General features: G+C 37.7%; 1 protein-coding gene across 1 annotated transcript; it reads right to left on the bottom strand.

Moving 5' to 3' along the window:
• Nucleotides 1–26,378, bottom strand: ago1.S (argonaute 1, RISC catalytic component S homeolog). The gene is made up of 19 exons (NM_001358835.1): nucleotides 26,205–26,378; nucleotides 18,667–18,850; nucleotides 18,081–18,201; nucleotides 17,826–18,007; nucleotides 14,209–14,345; nucleotides 12,924–13,058; nucleotides 10,979–11,066; nucleotides 10,734–10,881; nucleotides 9,841–9,960; nucleotides 7,984–8,106; nucleotides 7,381–7,514; nucleotides 6,259–6,443; nucleotides 5,197–5,356; nucleotides 3,202–3,292; nucleotides 1,953–2,147; nucleotides 1,226–1,360; nucleotides 778–879; nucleotides 383–582; nucleotides 1–296 (listed from the first exon to the last, which is right to left on the bottom strand). The coding sequence occupies exons 1-19, from the start codon at nucleotides 26,227–26,229 to the stop codon at nucleotides 188–190; spliced, it is 2,574 nt and encodes an 857-aa protein (NP_001345764.1). The 5' UTR covers nucleotides 26,230–26,378; the 3' UTR covers nucleotides 1–187.

Genomic DNA, 26,378 nt, shown 5'->3' on the forward strand with positions numbered 1-26,378 from the left:
CCTCTGATCTCCATGTTGGTCCCACTGGACTTAATTAGGTCTATAAGTGTTTTTTTAATAAGATATCCCTTCTTCTCTAGTGATCAGGCCCAAGGCAGCCCAACTCTTCTGAGCAACTGAGGTACATGTGAGGGTAACAAAATTCATAACATAGATGGTATCCATTTAAAAGGCTTGTTGAAGTGCATTAGGCAAAATACATTGTGCGCAGGGTATCCTGGTGAACTTGCACTGCTTTTGCCAAGGCCTGTGGATCCCTCCCATTGCTCTGTCCAGAGATATGACTGCCTTCTCCACTGCAGGAGAGGATATAATAAGTTAGTAATCACCAAACTGCATTAAAAAATAATTTAAATATTTAAATGTTTGTCATTGTGCTTACCTGTCATGTTCCTTATCCACCAGGTGATACCTTGCTCTAAATGCCACCAATCGAGCATAATAGGCTGGTGCAGGAATGGAGACAGAGCGTGTACAGCGCACATAGGTGTGACATAGCTGGTAAGTGAGAATCTGGAGCTCATCTGCTGTGAATCGGTTGTCATCCCAAAGCACATAGTAGTGAGAGGGACGGCTTGTTCCCTGTAGATTAATACAATGAATAGCAATTGTACTAAATGTAATTTCTGAATATTTTTTTTTTTTTGTTTGGTCCTTGTGAGGTAGATAATTAGATTACCAGTATACAACCCCGTCCCTTAACTGTTTTCTGTGATTGTTTTATTAGCAGGAGCCATTATGCAGGAGGATTATCTGTGAACTGGTGTCTTCTCTTACCTGGATACCGGCATGACTACACAGGTAAAAATCAAACTCAAATGGATGTGTGATGTTGGTGTCAACAGTTGTTCCAGCTGGAATGTTTCCACTTTTTCCAATCTGGAAAGATAATTCAAGACAGTTTGCTTAAAAGTCAGGAAACCATCTTAGAAAAAAAGAAGATCATCCACACTCCCAACCATTTTCTGTACATTATCCATACAGGCACTTAAGGTTTGCTAATTTTGCCAATCTTGATTGTGTAGAATTTTCTTTACAACTGAATCTCGCAAAGGTTAAGTGTACAGTAAAATATATTGTTTTCCAATGGAAATGGAAGCTCAGATATAATGGTACATTTGCTATTCTAAAATGTATTATGTATTGTTTATTATAATAATTGTATTAATCAATAAAAAATATGAACAGTCTAAAAACAAAGATTCCTTAGCCTTGTGCTACGTACTCTCTCACTGCGGTCTGCGCAAAAGAGTCGCGTGTGGTGGCGTTTCTGCACAACTATATACGTAATGCCAGGCTGATAGTCCTTCTCCAATTTGATACAGGCATCTCGAATTGCCAGCAACTCATAATGTAAGATCTGTGGAGGACAGAAGGGAAATACATCTTAAAGTGGAACTGTCACCCAGACATAAAAAGCTGTATAATAAAAGTCCTTTCCAAATTAAACATGAAATCCAAATTAAAGCGTTCACAGCTGTTGTAAACTTATTTAAAAATCTCAGCTGTCAATCAAATATTGCCTGCCCCTCCTCTATGCCTTAGGTGGGGCAAACAATTACTTTCACTTTCTATTCAGCTCTTCCTAAATGTCACTGCTCTCCCCATATTTCCCAGTTCTCTTAACCATCTAATTGTGTACCCAGGGCATGGGGGATGGACATCAGGTCCCCCATTCTGGTGCACAAACAAGATTTTGAGATGATGCAAGGCTTGTCTTAATAACAGTGTCCACAAAATGGCTCCTGTCTGCTTGTTATAATTATGAATTCCCAGACTGAAGGAAACAAGATTCAAATAATTTATAGTGTAAGTAAAGTTCATCTTGCTTGACTAACATGATAAAATAGGATTTGGAATATTTTATTTTGGTGACGGGTCCCCTTTAATGAGTTTGCAACATATATGAAAATTAATAGAAGACTCCCTAGCTTCTGGATTTGAAGGTTTACCTGGGGCAGTTGTCCTTCAGGAACCCCATCGCGGTAGAAAATTATTCGAGTTGGTTTGAAGCGGGTGGACTTGTAAAACTGGATAAGTAACTCCCTCACCATATAAGACAGGTCTTCGATGATCTCCTGTCGAGGCCTCTGAACTCTCACAGTGGCACAGTACCGACTTGGGTGGGCATCCATGCTACCAACAACCTGAAAACAGCAAAGGTCTTCAGATCACTTTTTGTTAAAATGGCTGGACATCAATTCTATCCCTCTTCTCCACCAAAATAACTATATGCCATTCTATGGTTTCACTTTTGTTTCCTCAAAAGGATTTCTCCCTTTTTTTTTTTTAACAATAAAATAATCAGATAAAGAAGAAGAGCAACGTTTATTAAAAGTATGCTGAAAAGTTTAGCTATGAATCCTAAAAAGAAACCCAAGACACAAACAGATACCTACAAGACCAGTGCCATCAATATTTGAAGGGGTATTTAAAGTTAATCTTTTAGGATGTTATAGAATTGCCAATTTTTAGCGACTTTTGGTCTTCATTTCTTATTTTTTTATTGTGTTTGAATTATTTGCTATCTTCCGAGGTCACTGACCTCAGCAGCCAAGAAACAATTGCTCTGTGAACTTATAATTTTATTTTTACACTTTATTATCTTTCTATGCAGGTCCTCTACTATTCAATCCCCCTCCTTCATACCTCTGCCTGGTTGCTAGATCCTAGCTACTAGATAGCTGCTGAAATTTCAAACTCAGAGAGCTTCAGAGAGCTGCTGAACAAAAAACGAAATAATTCAAAAACCACAATAAAAAAAAATAAAGAACCATTGCGAACGGCTGCAGAATATCACTCTCTACATGATACTAAAAGTTCATTTTAAAGTGAACAACCACAAAAATATACCCCAGTCAATACAAATTTTCTAAAAAGCATGACATTTTGTTAAAAAATTATTTCAACTTTGTAGCACTATGCTAATTAAGGGTAATGTCAGATGAGGTGTTTTGTTCCTGCCAAAAAATGGTGTGTGACTAAATATCCAAGACGACCTTTCAACTGGAGAACATTGAAATCATTGTATAACCCTGCCTGACATTACCCTTATAAGAGACTGGCTCTCCAAGAATAAACATCATAGATATCTGCTATTATAAAAGCTTTTCAGACACTCAACATTTACATGGATATCTTTAGAGAATACCACTGCTTTGGAAACTATCATCTTCCTCCCCATTCCATTCTGTAATTTACCGCAGTAATAGAGGGCTTCTTGCCATCACCAGCAGGTGGATGTGTCACATCTGCTCCAAGAAATATAACTGGCTGCTGGAAGACTGCTGAGCTGTTAAAAATATATTAATGTTAAATAATGTTGAGGCGCACATGACATAACTGTCCCTGTAGGTTTTCTCTCCTAAATCTGATATTTTTCAGATTTATTTTATTATTTTTCTCTACAAAACAGACATATAGAAACAGAAAAATGAGGGAAAAAATACCAATATTAATGTAACGGATAAAAGAAAAAAAAACATTTCTGAAAGTTTTGGGTCACATGTACAATTGGACATCATCTATAAGTGTCTTTCTTGTAGAGAGAAGTAAAAGTAGGGTACTCAATATTAATTGCATCCACATTCGATATTGAGGTATTGAAGCGGCTGCTAACCAGACTGCCCCTCTATATCAGTGACTCCTAACCAGTAGCTCGTGAGCAAAATGTTGCTTTCTAACCACTTGGATGTTGCTCCAAGTGGCCTCACAACAGATCTTTATTTTTGAATTCCAGGCTTGGAGGCAAGTTTTGGTTGTATAAAAACAAGGTGCACTGCCAAACAGAGCCTCAATGTAGGTTGACAATCTACATAGGGGCTACCAAATGGCCAATCACAGCACTTATTTGGCACCCCAAGAACATTTTTCATGCTTGTGTTGCTCCCCAAATCCTTTTACTTCTGAATGTTGCTCACATGTTCAAAAGGTTGGGGATCCCTGCTCTATATGGTTAGCTAGGCCGGCAAGGTCACACCAAGGGCCCCAGACCTTATCAAATGTAAAACGAGAGAACCACTTTATTCCATTTATCAACTTCCACAATTTAACATTTACTACCAGACTAGTTTAATAATATGAAAACTTCATCACATGTACCTTTACACAATCACAATACAGGTATGGGATCTCTTTCTCAGAAACCCAATATCCAGAGGGCTCTGAATTATGGGAAGGTCATTTTTTTGGTAGAAAGTAATTAATTTTTCTCTATTAATTAAAAGGTATGCTAAGGGATATTGCAATGCAATAATTTGTGCCCTGGTTTAAACAGGTTATTCTGTATAGTACACACGAGTGGTCTCTGTTAAACTGGCCACAGCCGCAAAGATCCGATCGTACAAATCAATGTACGATCGGACTTTCCCATCTCCCGACCTGCCACTAACCATTCAGATCAAAGTCTTACCATTCCGACCAAATTAAGTAGTTAAAGAACAGATCAGCCGATGTTCTGCCCCTGACAGCACAAAGCTAGTGACAGTCTCCCACTGAAAATAGTACGATCGGCAATACACGCAGAGATATTAGCCGCAGCTGACAGAAATTTTCTAACCTGTCCGATAGACCAAACGATTGATCTCCGCCGGACGAAAAATGTCGGCACTCTCCACACACGTTCCGAAAATCATACGAATCGAGAGATCTTTGCGTCTATGGCCAGCTTTAGTCTATGCAATGAAGCATCTAATATGGGACCTGTTATCCAGAACGCTCGGGACCTGTGGTTTTCCAGATAAAGGATCTTTCCTTAATTTGAATCTTCATACCTTTAATCTCCTAGAAAATCATGAAAATATTAGATAAATCCAATAGTCTGGCTTTCTTTCCAATAAGGATTAATTATACCTTAGTTGGGATCAAGTACAAGGTATTGTTGTATTATTACAAAGAAAAAGAAAATCATTTCAAATAATTTGGATTATTTGAATAAAATGGAGTCTATGGGAGATTGTCTTTCAGTAATTCAGAACTTTCTGGATTACGGGTTTCTGGATAACAGATCCCATACCTGTACTAATTTGTAACATTTTAGTCCTAGTATCACTCTCTGCACTGCTACTACAATACAGACATACATACTGCATAAAATCTCCACCCGATCCAATTAATGGAGAAACAAGTGGATATTAAAGTAAATTTAAAAAAAAATTATACTGTGTGTACAGCAGAGGATATATAGGTGTAACGCACCGTTGATGAGGTACTAAAATGTTGTTGATCCCACCCAGCTTGACATTAATCTTCAAGCAGAGGTTGCTGAGTGTTTGAGGAGAAGTCTTAACTACATTTTTCACCTGCACACACTGAGTAGCCATCCCAAGCAATGTATCCCCAACACGCTTCACTTCCGCTAAAAGAAAAAAAAACATCAGTTATCGTTACCTTATTTAATATAATTCAATTTGAAATAGGGCTAAATGAAACAGGTTAAAAATCAGATATCAGATACTACAGAGCACAGCTGACTGCTATGTATCCTGTGCATTTTCTCCCCTTTTGAGCTTTAATGGCTGCCCCCATGGCTACACAGCAGCTTATTTATATAAACTATAGTCGTTTTGCTGGAGCAAACACACCAGTTTTACCAATGCAGGATAACAGTACATTATGTTTTCATTACTTTAAAATACTTTCCTTTTTTGGTGTTACTGTTCCTTTATGCCATATATATATGCTGTAATCCTTCAATCTTACATTTTTAATCATCAGAGAACTATTTCCTGGCTACAGAACTGAGGACAGAAGCAAGTCACACGCAGGTAGTCTTTAAACTCTGTTGGGTGTACTTCAAACACAAAGAGGGGGTAATCACAGCTTTTCCGCTAATAGTCTAATTCAGCAGCTAGCTCAAGTCTAGATGGTGGGATCAGTCTGTACGAAAATAAGTGTAAACTGAAAGTCTAGACATGCTAGCCTTGAATAGACTTCCTACTGAAAACCATTTATTCTACAGGAACATATAAAGCCTGTGGTGTAAACAAATATATTGAAAATATGTTGCTGACATTTTAGGAACACACATTTTAGCCTCATACAAAGGCTGCAGTTTATCTGATGCTTAAATAAAGTATTGACATTTTTCATTTCATTTGTCAGACAAATGCTATGGAATATAACAGGGGAGGGCATTGGTCACTTCTATGAGTGACCCTCTGGTTACTCCTGTTGAGGATCTGTCTTTCTTTCACCAACTTTCATCTCCCATCACAACCTAAAATGTATTGAATTTATTAATTGTTTAGTGATAATTACCATATACGGGTGTTTTTCCAGGCAGAATAACTATAATAAGCTGTAGGCCAGAATAAGTGTTTTTCAAGTGCCTGAACATGGGCTCCACGCTGTCTGCTCCCTGCGCGTATTTACAGAAGCATGGCTGGCCCTGGATTGGCATTCCTGCATCCTTAGAGATTTTGCGAAGCTGGTCAGTAAAATTTCTGGAGTGGGAGGGAAAAAAAAGTCATAATCAGAAAATATCAGTCTCTGCTGTATTTTACTAGTTTACCAGTTGCTCGTAAAGTCTGTGCCATGGCACTAGACCTTATGGGTCATTCACTATGGATGACTAGACCTTATGGATCATTTACTAGGACAAAACTGTTAGAGCATTATGGGGAGCAAAACCGAGCCTGGGTTACCCAACCTCCCCTCATAAACATGCCAGATGTCACTTGCACTCACTCACAGGGCAGGGAGTGCAAAAACATGCAGGTCCGGCCCAGTGGGTGATAAATTATTCCTTGCGTCAATGATACAGTACATTTTTTACATTTTTGTATTTGCAATTTGCTGTGATTAAATTGTAGTATCAGTCTGTGACAGTACAACTGTGTAATTGTGCTTATGCATGAACAGTTGAATGTTGGACATTATTAAAATAAAATAAGAGCATACTATGTTCAATATAGAAGCAAGCAAAACGTGCGCTGCTCCTTTCTTCATATTTCAGCAGCACCCTGATATAGTGAAAATGTAATTTATCTGTGCAACAGGTGAAGCAACATTTCGGGCTTAACCAGCTCTTTATCAAGCTTGATAAAGGGCTGGTCAAGCCCGAAACGTTGCTTTACCTGTTGCACAAATAAATTACATTTTCACTATATCAGAGTGCTGCTGAAATATGTTTGGAAGTATGGATCGGACCTGAGCAGACAGAGTCACAGTGGGTACCCGATGCTACAAAAAGTGGTGAGGATTGTGTAGGATTGTGTAGCACTACTTTGTGTGTTTCTGCCTCTTTCTTCATAGACATGATAAGTCAACAATGGTGCAACTAAAGCTAAACAGCAAAATATTTTTTTCTCATATTAAAGAAAGAGCAAGTTTTAGAATAGAACATTTAGCAGCAGCAGCCATGCTAGCCTTTGCACTTACTTTAGCACTTCTTCCCGGCATTGCTTCTGTGGAGCAAAACAGGCAATTGCCCAGACTTTTATCTCAATGCCATTGTAGAACTGCTTCCCTCGCATGTCCCAGACACCTTGGTTAGGAGTGGCAATTGCTCTGTTCTGTGAAACAGAGATTTGTTTCAAATATGTTTCTTCAAAATTCCTGGTACCTTAAACAATAATCTTAAAGGGCATGGGAAGCCATATATTGAAAAGATCTGACTGTCTACAATGGATCTGAAAGCTAGCTACCTCCATAGTGCTTTAACTGATTATAATTTGTTGTTTCATTTTCATTGTTTTAATTTCAAACATTTGTTTCCAATACATGTTAAGTTTGTGCTATACATATGTATGAAAGGCAAAAGTGATGAACTACACTGCTAGAGCTTCTTTACTGAGTATTCAATAGCTTGGACTGAGTTTGGACTGAATAGCCCCTGTAGCATAACCAGCATATGTAGATGGAACTGATGTTATATCTCCTGTTGGTCTCATGCAGTGCAGATTGCTAGATGGTTTAATGAGCAAATATTTGGATGAATCAGAATAAGACATTAACTTTTGCCAAATAAAATCTACCACTTACTCTTCCTCCATACTGAAGAATGGGTGCCGGGAGGACTCGCCCTGTGACCTCAGTCATGTCATCTTTGACTTTGATCCCAAATTCCTGAATGTATGGATCCAAATTGTAACTGGCATTCTTCATCTAAAGCAAAAATGTGAGGCACAGTGTGATAACAGAACATGAGTTATTGAAAGGACTTGTAACTGTGGTACAATTAAAACAGAAGGATCTACTAGGAGTAAAATGGCTTAATAGATCTACACATCATGAACAGTTCATCATGTTCAAGAAGACCAAATATAAGAACTGTGTACAGTTTATGGGAAAAACTCCTTGCAATGATCTTTAAAAAGAATGACAATCCAAAAAATTATTTTTGTCTTATAATAGAAAACCAACTTTGCAATATACATGAATTACAATTTTTCTATGGTTTTCTATGTTATTTGGATATGCATAGCTATTGAAAGCAGTGCTTGTCTGTTGCCTTTTATTGTTGAAACAATGTAAGACAAGGCAGCTGATTAACAGATCTGTCTTTGTTGGGGAACCAAGACTTTTGCAACAATGTTTAAAAAGTAACAACCAGGCACTAAGCAATTGCTGCTTTCAATAGCAATTGTTTTTAAAAATAAATTTAAAAGCACTAAAAAATTTGTAATAAATGTATTATGTTTTCTTTTATTAGCTCATTTTCTATTTTGAAGTTGATATGCCCTTCAAACTGGTATTACATAGTTCTTTTGTGGAAAACTCCACAAAAACATAACTTCAGCTTTTTGAAAAGTAAACATAATTTCAAGCAATTTTGCAATATAAATCAGTTAAAAAATATGCATACTTTTCATGGTTTTTAATGGTTTCGGACAGTGCCCTAAGCCTAGCCCCCTGCTCTCCTGCTTATCTTTCTGACTACTGTACTTTGTATCAACAGCCAGCATCCTTAGCCTGCATCTTCCAAACCCCAAAATTCCCTGCACACATGATTTCAATAAGGAACAGAACATTGCATTGTGGGTTATGTAGTTCCTGTATGCCGTCTGTAAATTTGACCATAGACGCATTCTGAAGAAACAGGTAACTGTGAAGTGGGCGATATCGGGCTGATCCATAAAGCATCCGAAAAGGGTGGTCGGATCTTGGGACCGCATACGTGAACAGATGCGGCCCGATGTGACAGGATTTTTTAAGCCGGCCGATCGAGATCTGCCCGATTTTCGGGGAAGCCCATCGGATGGCCCCACACACGGGCCAATAAGCTGCCGACTTGGTCTGTCAGCAGCTTTTATCGGCCTGTGTTTGGCCAGCTTAAGCTGTGGAGAAGTTGCTACAATTTGTAACATCAGTGTTTTAGTCCCTCCTTCCCTGCCAGGATTTGAAATGATGCAGAAAGAGAAGAACTGTTAAACAGCTGGATTTCAGCATAGAAAATGGCATTTATTCATACTTTTCGAAGAAACATGTAATGGTGATGGGTATGTGGGCCTCTTTATCAAATTTTGGTTTGGAAACCGGGGTTCCCCTTTAATTACAGTGTTGCAAGTAATTTGAAATATTTCGAAACACTCCACAGGCAGACGGCACTTCTGGACAATATTTATTTTAGTAAAATGGCCGTTTTGCAGCAGTTTACTCTAATAAATATTGTCCAGAAGTGCCGTCTGCCTGTGGAGTATTTCGATGTATTTACAGTGGGGACACAGTTGACAGAGCACCTGGCCAAGGGGAAGAGCGGTGAGCTGGAGCTGTAATTTGCAATATTGACTAATAATTTGCTGCCAACAAAAATAGGGCACTAGAGAGTTGATTTTCATCTTATCCCTACAGGAAAATGGTAAAACCTAGGCATGTAATGTGGTAGCATTGGTGACTCACCAGCCTGCTAATCTCCTCCTGTCTGTCTGGAGCAGATCTTGCTGTAGCTTTGATCATAGTGGAGGTCTGATTGTCTGTCAGCTTCTTAATACATCGCTGGCCAGGGACAATATTACAGACCTAGATGCAAAGAAAGAGAATAGGGCACAAGAATGACAAACCTTGTAATCTAGGCAAGACATTTTTGCCCCTTTTGTTTTTCACATCCTATTTTTGTAGACTTAAATGTAAGGCATTATTGGGTTAATGATGACATTTTTGTTAACCATTATTACAATTATTATAACACACCCTGTACTCAGTTTGCATACTGCCACAAAATCCATGCTTTGCGATATTAACTTTAGTTGACCAGAATTGGAAAGCAAGACTTACATAAAAAAGCACATAAAAAAAACAAACAAACTAGACAGGGAAGTTTGAGAACAACTTCATGTTGGTTTGAAAAAACATGTGAACTCACTCAATGAAATCTGATTGGCTCTTGTTGGCTCTGCCCACTTTGTAACTTTTAACCTTAGTTCCAGAGTGACCAACTGTGAAAAGTATGGGGACACTGGCATCAAACATGTGAAAATAGCAGCAATTTTAATTCCCCCAATCAAAGTTAATGCGGTTATTGGCTCCTCCCACTTTAGGGCATCCAAGCAATATTGCCTTTTCATTCCGGTTGACCCCATTCAAGTCTGTGTTGCTTAAAAGCTCTAACACGGACAGCCATTTGAAAATCTTCCCTGTCAGTCAGTTAAATAATTGGGTGTTGGGAGTTGGGTGTTGTACCCCTAAAGCTGTAGGAGGAGTAGCGTTTAGAAAGTTGGGGGTACTAAGAATAAGAAGCAGAAGAATAAGCTTAAGTCAAAGCTACATAAAAAAATACATCTGTATTTCCTTACCTCCAGAGGTAGATATGTGTGTTTCTGCTCTTGTCCCACTTGGAGACATGGAAGGTGGGGGTATTTTAATTGTAGGTTATATTTCTGCTTAAAATACTGTGCTACTGTGCATTCAACAGTTTGACCACTCTCCAGCTGTAGAGGGAACCTGCAGAAAGGATGACATCCAATATAATAAACATTATCCCCTTTCCCCTTCCCCAGGTTCCACCAAAGAAAACTGTAGAATCATGCTGCCTACTTACGTCTGATGACTGGCTGGCCTCCGGGTAACATTGCACACTCTGTATTTTCTCTTCATCTGCCCACAATGGGTAACTTCTACTTTTAAGCCTGTTTTTAGAAATAAAAAAAAAAATCAACAAAAAAAAAATCTAGCCAAATGCTTTTTTATGCTATTTGTTAAATGTACTACAGGTATGGGACCTGTCCAGAATGCTCGGGACCTGGGGTTTTCTGGATAACAGATCTTTCTGTAATTTGGATCTTCATACCTTACGTCTACTAGAAAATCATGTAAACATTAAATAAACCCAAAAGGCTGGTTTTGCTTCTGTCTTGCCAAGCTTCCCTTGGCAGACTTTTGAGAGGAACATCAGCTGGGGGACCCCGGGAAAGGTACAGCAAACTCTCAAAGCCAGATCAATCGGGCAAGGTTCTACACAACACGTCTGCTTGTAGATGAAGTCCCGAAGCCCCCTCTGAGTTCCTTTTTATATTAATGTAATAACAAAGTGATAGATGGCTACATGCCCAGAACGGTGACCTTGAGAATGACCACGACAATTAAAATAACCATGTGCATGAGATACAAGAAGGAATTAATATATTGAAATAATAACAAAGTAATAGATGGCTACACGCCCAGAACTGTGACCATGTTAATATGTTTGCGAGTTAATTAACTGAACTCCTGCTGTTCCCTTATTCCAACTAATGCTAATACATCCATATAACAACAAAGGAGCCATATTGGATACATTTGATCACACTCACTATCATACATGGCCTTCCATGTCACATTTGTATCACAGCTTCCAATAGGGATTAATTATATCTTAGTTTGGATCAAGTACAAGGTAAAGTACAAGGTAAAACATTTCTAAAAATTTGCATTATTTGTATAAAATAGAGTCTATTGTAGATGGCCTTTCCATAATTTGGAGCTTTCTTAATAAAGGTTTCTGGGTAACGGATCCCATACCTGTACTGAAAAATAAAAGTTGGTTTATACTAATGGCACATGCCATGTTTTGCCTCTCGCATGATTTCCACCTTCAAACTGGTGCTCCATAAAAATAAGCTTCATTACAGTTATTACACTGACCCTGCCAATACAATCATGGGTCAGATGATTACTACTTAAAAATGTGAGCATATTTGAGCGATAATTGCCCTACAATTGTACAAGACAGGTCAGCATAATCGGGAAATTTTGATCATTTTTCAGGCCACAAGCACTTAAAATGTTAAAGGAGAACTAAACCCCCCATTGTGATAAGTCCCCACTGGCCCCTGTCCCTGCCTCCCCATGCACAGTCTTACCCCTGAATTCTGACCCCTCTAGAAATAGCGACCGCACGTGCAGAGTGAGCGCAGCAGAGCTCACGGATGCCATCTTTTTCTCTTTGGTAATCTTTGTGTCTTCTTCCTCCCCTGCGGCAATTTCAATCTCTTTCAGCGCATGTGCAGTTGTCGCAAACTGGAAGATTGCTCCAACTGCACCAATATGCCGCTCACTTCACTGCGCTTACTCTGCATGTGGTCGCTATTTCTAGAGGGGTCAGGATTCAGGGGTAAGACTAACTAGTATGTCTGTAATGCAATGAGTGGTTCATTTTAGATTAACTTTTAGTATTATGTAGACAGTAATATTCGTAGGCAATTTGCAATTGATCTTAAATTTTATTTTTTCTGTTTTTTAATTATTTGGCTCAGAATTTTAGAAATGCAATGAAAAATATATATACAAAAGGGCCTACCTAAATAGAAATAAATAAAACGTAACAATAACAAAAAACTGTAGCTTTTTGGCTGCTATGGTCAGTGATCACCATTTCAAAGTAGAAATGAAGACCAATTGAAAAGTCGCTAAGAATATGAGAAATATGGCATCATATTAAAAGTTAACTCAAAAGTGAACCACCCCTTTAAAAAGGTACAAAACCATAAAGAAAAAAAAGCTTTTACCTTTGATTTCCTTTGTGAAGCGAACTCTCTGAGAATCTGTGAGAGGTTTTGGCTGTTCATCGATGTTTCGTATATCCAGGACCTCACACATGAACTCTATGACGGGCTGGGCTTTATAGAAGGCTGTTGCTGAGACTATGGGACAAACATACACAAGTTAAAATAAAAAGAAAGAAAAAAAAAAAAATGTAGCCCATCCTTAAAGGGAAATCAGTGTTACCTATTAGATTCTGGTGAATGGGGTGACATGCAGTAGAACAAAAAAGGCAAAATAATCCAGTGTTTAGTCTTATTCTTTATGCACAATTATCTTAATTTTATATATGGACACATTCTAAAACATCTGCAGTAGCTTGCCAAGTATGATTGTGTGCACCACAGACTTTTTCCAAAAGTATTATAAACAAATTTATTCACATAATTTTTTGGGTAACACACTTAATACATAAAAAAGGTATTCAACATGCACCAGAACACAGGTATGCCATAGAGGCACATTTATCAAGGGTCGAATTTGAATTCATGCGAGTTTTTTTAAAACTCCCATAAATTAAAAATTCGACCAATCAAAAATTATTAACAAAATTGAATTTTTCCAACTCGAATTCGAAACGACGTGAAGACTCGAACCAAATTTGATTCGAATAAGAAAAACTCATTGGTCAGGACAGCTGTAAACATCACCAAATTGATCCCTGACCTCTCCCATTGACTTATACAGTAATTCGGCAGGTTTTAGGTGGTGAATAGTCGAATTCGAAATCTTAAAGGGCCAAAATATGGTAAATCTCGAAATTCGAATTAAAACTTAAATTGAGTTTGGATAATTCACAATTCAAATTTGAGAGTTTTGACCAAAAAAAAAATTAAACTCAGCTTTAAAGAAGGAAGTAGTGTTCTGGCTATTATGTTAGACATCCACACCAGCCTTTATACATTACATTTTTGGCTAACGATATTAGAATTTTTCCTATTTACCCAGTTTTTACTTTTACACTGAACAATTCCTTTAAGATTCCCAAGTCCCCAAACTGAAGGAAAGAAAACCACTTACAACCTTGATGGTAATGTAAAAATATGCAAACGTTTGTACTTATTCAGTAACCAACCAATGTGTAATTTCATTTTAATGATCTAATCCAGTTAAAAAGCAAACATTTCATTGTTTATTGGTCTGTTAACCGAGTGTACAAAGCCTTTACTCAAATCGTTATATACAATTAATGATGTAAGAGAAATAGCCTAGGAAAGAAAACAAGTCACCTAACGCAATTCTATCACTCACCATCAATATTGAGCATCATGTTCCACATGGCCGGACGCACAGATTGATGGAAACCAAACCAAACCTCCCGCCCACCACCAAGAGGGTGATAGTAGCCCTCAGGTGGAGAGAAGAAAGAACGCCCAACAGGGGTATACCTAGGAAAGAAAAAAAACCAAACATTGTCATGGTAAAGCCGTTTGTGCTAAAACTGGTTATGGATATTGCACCTTATTGTTTCACTGCCCCCAAGAAAAGTTTACCCTTAATGTCAACCTAACCTATCAAGTTTTAATAAAAAGACACTCTCATAAGAGGAATTTTATATAATTCATGCTATTTTCAAAAATTTACCATTTTTAATACCAGACATATGATAATAGGAAAAATCCACCACACTGGCAATGCCATATCCATTTTAATCAAATAATTGAACTTTTTTCACCTTATTTTCTGTAATAATAAAACAGTAGCTTGCGTAACTAAACTGCACAAAACCATATTGGTGACAAAACAATTCTATTGGATTTATTTAGGGGCAGATTTATTAAGGTTCGAATTGGAAACTTGAATTCAAATTTTTGGGTTGGATGTTTGGACAAAACTCATAAATTTGAGTTAGGAATAATCCAAACTCTAATTCGAATTTGAGATTTATCATACCTGGACCCTGGGAAAAATTCAAATTAGACTATTCGCCACCTAAAACCTGCCAAGTTCATGTACAAGTCAATGGCAGAGGTCCAGTGACCACTTGAAAATGTTAATAGCCTTCCTGACATTCAGAAAAAAAATCGATTTGAGTTTAGTGTAATTGGAATCCGATTCGAGTTTTCAGGTCGTTAATATTCGTTTGTGTTTTAGATATTCGGTTTTGTTCTTAAATAATATACTATACGAATTTTGAGGTCATTTGAGTTTAATCAAATTTTAAAAACTCTAATATTCAACCTTTGATAAATCTGCCCCGTAATGTTTAAATGTTTTTACAAAGCTTAAGCTATGGCAAACCAAATTAAGGAAAAAAACACTTCTCCAGAAAGCTCCAGGTCACAAGCATTCCAGATAATACTTCACATAAATGTAAAGTCAGTTTTGATGAAACAGCAGAACTCAGCAGTTATCCTCCAGGTTGAATAAACAAGAGTTACACTAAAACCATTGGAAGTGATATGGTCATGAAAAAAAGTTATTTATTTCAAACTCAAAATACTGTGTTGAGATGTGTTGCTTGGTATATGAAAGTAAGTATTTTTTCCAGTTTTTAGGAAAAAAAAAAAAGAATAAATATATATATTTGCTTTGTTAAAATAACAAAGACCTAATACTGGTTAAGCCAAGTGCATGGCTTAAGAAACCTAGGAGTTTGAAAGAATCAGCTTCCATACTTGTGGCTTCATGTTTTTGCAGGCCAATACTGCCAGCAGCAGCATGAGTAGATTACACATACAGCTGGGCAACAATGGGGGAAAACAGACTGTGCAGGATATATGTTAGCAAAATAATACACTATAGTTAATGGCATATGAGGTGCTGGTATCACTGCCAAATTACAATTTTTCCATCCACCATGAATTGCTTTCTACCAACATTAATGGAAAGCATAAAAATTGCCCTATCAAAATGCCTGGCTGGTCACAAATTTGCAAACTACATAGGTTTTTAAAGAACTTCAACAGTTGTTACTAATCTCATCTGGTACCGGTCCAAATATCTTTTTGTCCCAAAAAAAGTAACCAATGACAAAGGGAAGTTGAATGTGAAGAAATAGCCACACTGACTCTGAAGCTAACTGCAGATTTTCATTTATGTAACATGTTTCAAGTGATGATACATGTTACACAAACATCTACTGAAGCTTTTTATTACCAGTAGATAAGCCACAGTAGTGCAAGCTATAACACTATACTTATTCTGCTGAATGCTTTACCATACCCAAGAAAAAGCTCTAGAAGCTTTCTCTGATTGTTTAGGATAGCAGCTGCCATATTAGCTTGGTGTGACATCACTTCCTGCCTGAGTCTCTCCATGCTCATTTGTAGCTCTGGGCTCAGATTACAGCAGGGAGGGGAGAGAGGAACAAACTGAGCATGCCCAAACCCTAGCGGTTTATGCTGAAAACAGGAAGTGTGATACAGAAGCCTATGTGTACACAATAAGAAGGAAATAAATGCTGTGTTTTCTTTTGACAGAGGACTCAGAGCAACATTACTTTGAGGGGTTACTGTTGTATTTATATAGACCTTTCTGATAAAGCTTACTTAATTTTAGCCTTTCCTTACATGTCCTAACCCCACCCCTTAACACAGCATTGTGCAATGGGAAGCAACCGCTGAAGGGAATTGCACCATAGCTTCAATTGAAATTAGAGTTTGCTACTTTCTAGTCATTTCTATGGAAGCTTTAGAACTGTCTTTATCAAAATCATGAACTATAATTTTACCTATTGATAAATACACATCTAACAATCCCATAGGAAGAAATAAAAAAGTAGGTGAATTCTTCTCGGGTAAACCATAATCTCACATTTTGGTAAATCTGCCCAACAGAGTTCAAACTATGTAGGATTTGATCATCGATATAGCAATAAGTGGTGAGATTACACACTGTGTAATACAAACTGAACACCATCACAGCAGAGCAATTACAAATACAACATTTTGGGGACACGCCAACCCTCTAAACCAGTGATCCCCAACCAGTAGCACGTTAGCAACATGTTGCTCTCCAACCCCTTGGATGTTGCTCCCAGTGGTCTCAAAGCAGGTGCTTATTTTTGAATTCCAGGCTTGGGGGCAAGTTTTGGTTGTATAAAACCCAGGTGTCCTGCCAAACAGAGCCTCAATGTAGGTTGACAATCCACATAGCGGCAACCAAATAGCCAATCAAAGTACTTATTTGGCACCCAAACAACATTTATCATGCTGGTGTTGCTCCCCAACTCATACTTCTGAATGTTGCTCACAGGTTCAAAAGGTTGGGGATCCCTGCTTTAAATCAAGCATTAAGCATATTGTCTAAGAGAAGTGATGGGTGTGCTGTTGCTTTGTTTTCTCATAACTTTCAAAAAGATCTGTACATTTTTTTTAACACAGACAACCTGTGTTTCTATCAGATCTATTATGCTACCAAAATGATATAGCACACTGAGAAATAAAAAAAACTTTGCGGTTTGTTGGCAAATTGTCGAAATAACAGAAATGTCTAGATATCAGGGAAGCTTTACGTACCAATTTTTTGAAAAAAAACAAACACAAAATACGAATCAGTATTAAATTGCCTAGGCCATCTTCCTCTACAGCATGCGCACTTGTTTGTGTGATCCATGTAGTCCACCTTCCTTGTTTGGAGGATGGGCTATATTTAGCAAGTCATATTACATTTACTACATTTAGCAAGTCACAATAGTGAAAATGAAATGTAACCATGTTCTATGTATAACATGGCAAATTTATATCACAAAGAAGGGACAATTCTGCAAACACAGACAATAGTAGAATGGAGGATATGCAACGCTTAACTCTCCTAAGGCTTTTATACAAAGCAGTTATATGCACATAAACTGTAGACATATTTGCATGGGATGCTGATGGTCCTTTCATATACAGATATAAGATAAAAATAAATATTACTCTTACCTCATTGATGCCAAGTGCCTCATTGCCACATCCAAAGCCTGCACAGACTCCAAGGGCAGCTGAATTCTTCCACTCCCAAGTGCCTCATGAAGCATTCTCCAACTCACCACTGCCACCCATTTAATAGATACCTTAAAAATCCTATCCTTCCCTTCTCCAGGGATAGTTACCTCAAAATCCACCTAAAAAGAATAGGATATGGTTAAGAGAAAATATGAGAAATGTAGATTCATTGTTTCAAGAGCCCTCTCTTACCCGTTCATGGCCAATAGGAAGTGTAGTGACAGTGTAAATATTCTTCTTTCCATCATACACAGGTTTTCTGTCCCCAAAAATTTGTGGTTTAAAGTGCTGTACCATGTACTCTACAACTTCCCTGAGAGAAAGTGCAAATCAGTGAGACAGATAGCACACAAAGGTGTAAGATTTAAGTAGTTTAACTACTGCCACATAATGGGTCATAGTTCAGGAGTTAAAATTGGAGTCTGTGACTCCCCCTCCACACACAGCTCTAAACTTCAATATCAGATCACAAATTGAAAATAGAACGTAATTAAAAAAAGGCTTTAACTTCTGCTGAAAACAACTGAACTGAAAAAAATGTTGGAAGGTGAATAACCCCTTTAAGGTAGATTAGTTATATTACTGCAAAGATAAGAAGCAGATCAATAAATTGTTCCAGGAATCCAGGACAGGATTTACAGATTATAGATCAGTAGAGGGGACATTGGAACTGGTGTCATTAAAACAGAAATCTAATAACCCAAATATAACATACTCACTTGATCTCATACATGATCATACCTGTGCTCACCTCCTTGCTCTATCATAGAGCTCTTACCTGTTTACACGGCGAGGACATTTATCTGGTTTGATGTCCACCTCATAGTGATAGACGTCAATCTTGGGAATGTCAACCTCAAAGTAATTGGCAAGTAATTTAATAGGTTTCCCCACAGTACCAATTCCTGGCCTTCTCGGGGCTTGGAACACTTGCTGTAGGGGTGGAACAAGGCCACTCGGGGCTGCGAAAAAGAAACATAATTGGTATAAGAGTTTACAGGTTTTTCTACAGTTTAATACTTTCAAGATCACAAGTTATAACTACTGTATATCTAACAAAGCATGAACTTCAGAGGAATGTTAACGAAATTGTTCAGTGTAAAAATAAAACTTGGGTAAATAGATAGGCGGTCGCCGGAGATTTGTCACCAGGCGACTAGTCTCCCCGAATCTGAGCGTGTGCCCTGACCATTATATGTTAGAGGTTCAGATATCAGAAGGACTAGATTCAGCATTCCCAGGCAGGTTCTGCCTATCACCAAATAGTCTATAGGCACATACTTTTCAATGAGTACTTTGACTTGTACAGGTTTCCCTGAGAACACCATGGTGGTCAATTAGCCATGTGTTTCAAAGGCCTAAGGGTGGCCACAGAAACACAGTTGATAGCACAGGAATCAAAGTTTTGTACAATATAGGGTGCGTGTATGGCGAGCCGAGCTGTATTGGCAGACTTGGATATTGGTCTGTTCGCCGATCGGGCTGGCCAGAAATTTTTGATCAGCCACTGTTATTGCTTGATTGTCAGATACAGGTAGAATTCAATTGTTTCTATCCGTATACCTGACGATTCAGCTCTAACACACCTGTTTGAAAACAAACGATCTTTCCTGTGACCAATTGTTGTAGGAAAGATCAGAATTGTTAAGTCTATGACCACCTTTAGGGTAATGGCACCCTAGCTGCCTTCAATTGTTTTGTCACCTTATCACAGTGAGCTCTGTTTTCTGATTATATTGTTTATCATCTAAAAAAAACATTGTGTATAGCAAATCATTTTTGAGGAACATTTTGATTTGGAATTCTGTAGGGTGCTGCTAGAGGTTTCAACCCTGAACCTTCCTGGATTTTCACTAAAAAAAATTGGGATGAGCAACTGTCAAATAGTGTTAGGCCCACAGTGTGCCAGCCGTTTACTTTGCCAGTGTACACACTCCATCAAGTCTTGAACTGCCAGCCATAGACCGGAGTAGCACACTGCCTGTTACCAGTGAATTTTGACCAAAAAACACAGTGTAGCGTAAGGGTCCTCAACCTTTTTTTTTTTACCCGTGAGCTACATTTAGATGTAAAATTATTTATGGAGCAATGCAAGCATGAAAAACATTCCTAATAGTGTAATTTGTGGGCTGTGATTGGCTACTTCGTACCCCCTATCTGAACTGGAAGCATATAGGAGGCTCTGTTTGGCAGTACACCTTGTTTTTATGCACCAAAACTTGCCTCTAAGTCAGGAATTCAAAAATAAGCACCAGCTTTGAGGCCACTAGGAACAACATCCAAGGGATTGGTGAGCAACATATTGCTCATGAGCCACTGATTGGGGATCACTGGTGTAGAGGTTCAAAAGAGGTTAAAGGCAGGAGAGACAATTTTTTTTCTCAAGGAAAAAGTTAGTTTGCCAAATAGTGCAGAGATCACCACGCTTCAACCCCCACAAAGATTATCACACCAAAGCTTCACAGGCTTCCCTTTTGTTGTGTAAATTAACCTCACAGGACTTTGTGTAGTGGGGGACAATAAAGATGTTGCGTTAAAGAGGGGCAGCTTAATGCTGCTGTTTAAGCATTTTATTACTGGAGACCTACAGTAGGAATATCCGAAAAACATTTTTAAGCATCTTTAGGATTAGCTAAATAAAGTGAGCAGATGGAAGATGTGCTTGAGGAAGCTTCAAATGGATCACATTTGCATGGGTTTTGGCATAGGTTTTGTACTTGTTTACACAAGAATAAAAAAAAAAAATCCCTGCAGAGTAGTTAAGCAAACTTACAAAACTTTTCCAATTAAGAAAACTTAAGCAATATTGCTCAATAAAAAAAAAAAAACTACTATTAACATTTCAAGGGGATCCTCCACCCAAGAGCTTTTATTTAATGCTGGAAAATATTTAATGCTAATGTGTTTTCTAATATTCACTGATTTTAATAGCTTTAAAGTTATTTGTAAATGTAATTGCCAATAAAACCTGTATTTACCCATTTTTAGTGACAGCTGGCTCTTCAAAAATGTAGCAGAAATGGCTTGTTTAAAGATGTGGCACACTGACTTCAGCTACATTGTTTCAAGATTTTAAACTAGAGATCTGAAAGGCATTATAATAAAATGCTGCTTTCAGTTGCAGTAACATTACAAATATGTGCATGTGTATGAATAGTATCTCTACAGTACAAACAAGCAAGGCGTGTATGCATAAAAGCACCTGCAACCCAAAACCATATTTCATTGTTGAAGTCTACGAGGTTAAAGTATGGCCATAACATTTGACTAAATAAAGAATGAAATTGTGGGCTGCCCCGCACCCTGTCCTGCTGGCGATGCTTCCCATCTGTCAGTCAGGATGGGGGAAGGGACAGAGGCACAAAAACCTAGAGGGTGAACCTCTATTAAACAAAGCAAGGCAAATGTAATCACTCCCCCTAGAAATATTTTCATTTCTGCAACAAAAAGAAAAATAAGTAATACAAAAACCACTCCACAAGACATGCATACATGCAAAAAAAAAAAGGCAAGGCATGCAAACAACAAAAGACAAAAATGATGATGATGATGATGCACACAAAAATATTCAGATTGGTGTATGCTAAACTGCTCATTTGTTTTAGCATGCAACTCTGGACTGATACATACAAAACAGACAATGTCTTTATTCTGTTGCAAGCACTTGTACTGCACATACACCACTACACTGTTATTTTCTGAAATCTGATTAGACATAAAAGTATGGATTAACGAGTCTGAATTAACCCACCCTAAAAGATAAGAGTTGTAGTAAATCATCTTGAGGACCATCGGTTGCTTTTCCCTGCTCTAATCGTACCTAAAGCACCCTAGGTATATGACGTAATGAACAATGCTGGCAGTTGTAGTTCAGCAAATTAAGGGGGGGCTACAATTTAATGGATTTGTTATCAGGTTGAAACAGGGAAGAATATTTTCCCAAGCTGTTGCTAGTAAGTAGGCAACACAAAGGGGGTTATTTATCAAACACAGAAATGTTCTCACTTTTTTCTGAAAACTACTCCGACCAAATCTGCATGGACTTTCCCCCCTATTTATTAATACATTTTCACAAATTATTCTACTGCAGAAACAGTCACAATAAAATCGGGGGAAAAAATGGACTCCTGCAATATTTTCGGATTTTGCGCTCTAAACGTACTTTTTTTTCCCCAGAAACCCATCGCAAAATCTTCCAATTGTTAAAAGGACATCTGCCATTGACTATTATATGTTCTCAGCAGGTCTGAGTTGGAGTACTTTCTTCATCTGAATTTAATCCAGAAAGAAAATCTAGTTTTTTTTTTCCGAAAAAAATATTATTTTCCCCTTAAAAGGTTAGACTGCAAAATTTGGAGCTTAATAAATAAGTGTCAAGAATGCTAGACTATTCTAAAGTGTAAGGGCAATGGTACACCAGGGGGCACATTTACGAAGGGTCGAATATCGAGGGTTAATAAACCCTCAAAGTAAAATCCTACGAATTCGAAGGATTTACCACAAATCCTACGATCGAAGGAAAATTAGTTTGATGGAACGATGGAATCCTGATGATTCTAAGGATTTTAATTGATTGATCGAAGGATTTTCCTTTGATTAAAAAAACCTTAGAAAAGTAATGGGGAAGGTCCCCATAGGCTAACTTTGTACCTCGGTAGGTTTAAACTACCGAAGTATGTAGTCAAAGTTTTTTTTAAAGAGACAGTATTTCGACTATTGAATGGTCGAATGATTTTTAGTTCGAATCGTTCGAATCGAAGTCGTAGTCGAAGGTCGTAGTAGCCTATTCGATGGTCGAAGTACCCAAAAAATACTTCGAAATTTTTTTACTTCGAATCTTTCAATTAGTAAATGTGCCCCCTTGAGTTTAATCACCAGCGATAAATCTATGCTTCTGCAGACGTCTAATCTCCTGTAAAAGCTTTTCCACAGACAATAAATATGAATCACTGGTGGTAAAACCCATGTGTCTCTTCAGTCTCCCAAAATTGCTTGAAGTTGCCTCAAGTGGAAACTTAAAGTTTTTTTGGAAGAAGCAATATTTTTTTTGAAGCAAAATTTTTTTTTACCACCAGTGATTCACATTATTGTTGAAGGGAAAGCTTTTTACAGGCGATAAGTCGCCCCCAGAAGCAGACATTTATCACTGGTGATTGCCCTTGAGGTTGGCTTTCAATGGAACCAGGAACTTTGGCACAAACAAAACAGCCCCAAAACATGTTTCCCTCCTCCACCAAACTATACAGTTGGCATTATGTATTCAGACAGGTAGCACTAGCCTGGCATCAGTCAAACCCACAGTGTTAATGTAAAATCCAATTCATCACATTAGCACTCTTCCACAACTTTACACCTCTCCAGCCAACATTTGTCATTGTTTACAGTAATTTTAGGTTTAACAACAACAACCTCATTCTGGTGAAAACAGAAATCCAGTGGCACATTTCATAGATACTTGTTTATGTGTACACTTTGTTCTATTGCAGGCTTTTTCAAAATGTTAAAGCTGGACTTGAATATGTCACTTCGCACAATTCACTCTAAATGGAACATTCATTTGCAAGGATAAACGGAAATAGTTATCGGAGATAAACAAAAATCCAAATGATTAAAATAAGCTCACGTTGTAAACTTAGAATAGATTAAAGGCTAATTATATTTTGCTGCACCGGTGTACATAAATACTAGATCCTGCTGCTTGTGTCTGGAGTAAGCAGGCTAATAGCTTAACAAAATTTCAGGTTTTTTGGTGGTTTAGCATAACCCATATGTCAGTTTGGTAATAGGAATTGTGCTATGTGGTGGATGAGAGGTTTGAGTGGTATCCCTTCATTTAGCATGCTAACTAGTGAAACAGTAATATAGAAGCACATTTATCAAAGGTCGAATTTCGAAGTTATGTGATTTTTTTTTTAAATTCGAATGAGCTCACAACATGAATGGGATGTTATTTATAAAAAAAAATGTGAACGTTTAGTATCCGATCGAATATGAACGACCCGAAAATTCTAATGGAATCAAGTTTTCGTTAACATCTTCAAATGGTTCAACGGATCTCAACCATTGACTTCTACATGAACTCAGCAGTTTTTAGGTGGCGCATATTCGAATTAGAACTGTTTCCAGGGTTGAGGTGTGATAAATCTCCCATTCGAATTCCAATTCGAGTTGGTGACTTAAAATTCGAATTTAAAATTTTGACCTAAAAAAATTAGAAAATTCGAATTTCCCATTCCCATTCCCATTAAAGACAAAGGCCTTAACACAATTTATAGAGACATATCATATTTATAGAGTATCTACAATCCCTTTTAATCAAATGGAAAGAAGAAGAAGTTGTTGTTAAAGGAACAGTGACACCAAAAAATAAAAAACATGCTTTAAAGTAATTAATATATAATATACTGTTAAACTAAACTGGTAAAACTGACCTGTTTGCTTCAGAAATGCTACTATAGTTTAAATAAATAAATAAGCTGCTTTGTAGACACCGGCAGCCATTCAAGCTGGAAAAAGGCACAGGTTTCATAGCAGATAACAGATAAGCCCCATAGAATACAATGGTGTTTTTTCTGTTATCTGCAATGTAACCTGTGCCTTTTCTCCCTTTTCCATCTTGTATGGCTGCCCCTATGGCTATACAGCATCTTAATTATATAATCTACAGTAGTCTTTCTGCAGCACACACATCACTTTTACCAGTGCAGGGCAACAGCGCATTATATTTTTAATACTTTTATACATTTCCAGTTTTTTGGGGGTTATTGTTCCTTTAAAAATCACATTGTAATCTTTTTACAATGCACTTTTGCAGTGCTGTGTACACGATGCTGCATTAAAAACAATGTATTTTAGACATCTTAAATTGGTTTGGGTAAATAATTACTGTGCAATTATTAATATAGCTATATTTAACTCTGTTATAGCATAATGGCTTTATGATTATGAATATGATATGGCATCTTGGTCACTCATTTATAAATGCATTCTTTTCAATATTCAGTTTCTACCTTTCCCAATAAAACATTTTCAGTCTACTACCACTATCATGAGTTAAAATCGCACTCATAAAAAAAAATAGTGTTTTCTGCCTGAAAATAGCAAAGAAAAGTTACTGCTCTGCTGTCCACAAATTTCCCGCTATACACAGCCATCTGTGTTATTATAAGTATGTAGATCTGGCTTAGGCTTGCTTAAAAATAAATCAATGGTCTGAAATTTTTTTTTGATTGTTTACAAAAAAAGAATGGGGAAGAATGAGGAAATAATAAGAATAATTTTCTTCTGTAATATGAATGATTGCAGCTGCTTTATGGTATTGGTTAGGGATGTACCGAATCCACTATTTTGGATTCGGCTGAATACCGAACTGAATTAGTGTATGCAAATTAGGGGTGGAAGGGTAAATTTTTTTTACTTTTACGATGCGTAATTTCCCTCCTAGGCGTATGCAAATTAGGATTCGGTTCGGCCGGGCAGAAGGATTCGGCCGAATCATGAACCGAATCCTGGATTCAGGCATTCCCTAGTATTGGTATATTCATGCTGGGCAAGAAGCACATAACTGATGAAAGATGGCCTTACGTCTAGAATAAACAGAATTATGAAGTATAGGGATACATTTTCACATTAATGGTTGATAATGTATCGACAGTCCAGTGATGCAAAAGAAATAATGTCAAAAATGTTCTTATGTGGTCAGAGTTAAGCGGCTGCTTAAAAAAAATATCCTTCTGTGTCATGCAACATGTGCTGGTATTTATGCATGGCTGAACCCATATTTTGAGCTCTTGGGTATTGTAACATGCCCCAAATCACACATGATATTAATATTAACACATTTACTGTATGTGAAGCACCAACTTATTCTGCAGCACTTGCACAAGAGAGAACGGTGTACACACATCAAACGTACAGATTATAAACCTATAGGGTTCCATACAGGAGGTAGAGCAGGCTCTGGCCAATAGCTCTGACAATCTAAAAGGAGAAAGGGGTATGAGACACAAGGTGTGGGAAGTTAATACTTTTTTTTTAAAATTAAATACAAATGCTGACAAGTCTGTCCACATGTTATGCAATAAATCACTTTAATTCCCCAATGAATTCAGACTATTTCTCTTTCCTGCACTTGCTCAAGCCACCTCTCCCTCCTCCTTGCACTCCACTCCTTTTTGGCATGAAAGAAAGATTCCCAATTTGCATTTCTTTAGGGGGTCTCTCTAACAACATTAGTTGCAGTACTCTCCCCACCCCCTCTTCCTTCCTCCCTCAGTACATAAACTAACTGGGCAGCTAGCAATATTCACTGCTCACCTGCAGAAGAAGGTCCTGCTTCCATCCCATCCACGCAGCTTAATATCTGCTCTTATGTACAATGTAATCTGCCTACAGTCTCCCTGTTCTGTTGCAGCTGCCTGTTCTCCAAGCTCAAAGATACAGGCGCATGCGTATTGCCACTGCAGCGAGTAGCCAATCAGAAAGCTTACA

Source organism: Xenopus laevis, chromosome 2S, assembly GCF_017654675.1.
Source record: "Xenopus laevis strain J_2021 chromosome 2S, Xenopus_laevis_v10.1, whole genome shotgun sequence".
NCBI classification, from domain to species: Eukaryota; Metazoa; Chordata; class Amphibia; order Anura; family Pipidae; genus Xenopus; species Xenopus laevis.

Excerpts from the sequence above, each read along its gene's own strand:
- ago1.S (NM_001358835.1), bottom strand. The coding sequence starts at position 26,229 with ATGGAAGCAGGACCTTCTTCTGCAG. Across the intron at positions 18,202-18,666 it reads TGTCCTCGCCGTGTAAACAG|GGAAGTTGTAGAGTACATGG; the intron begins GTAAGAGCTCTA and ends ACTTTCTCTCAG. Across the intron at positions 10,882-10,978 it reads AGGCCAGCCAGTCATCAGAC|GTTCCCTCTACAGCTGGAGA; the intron begins GTAAGTAGGCAG and ends TCCTTTCTGCAG.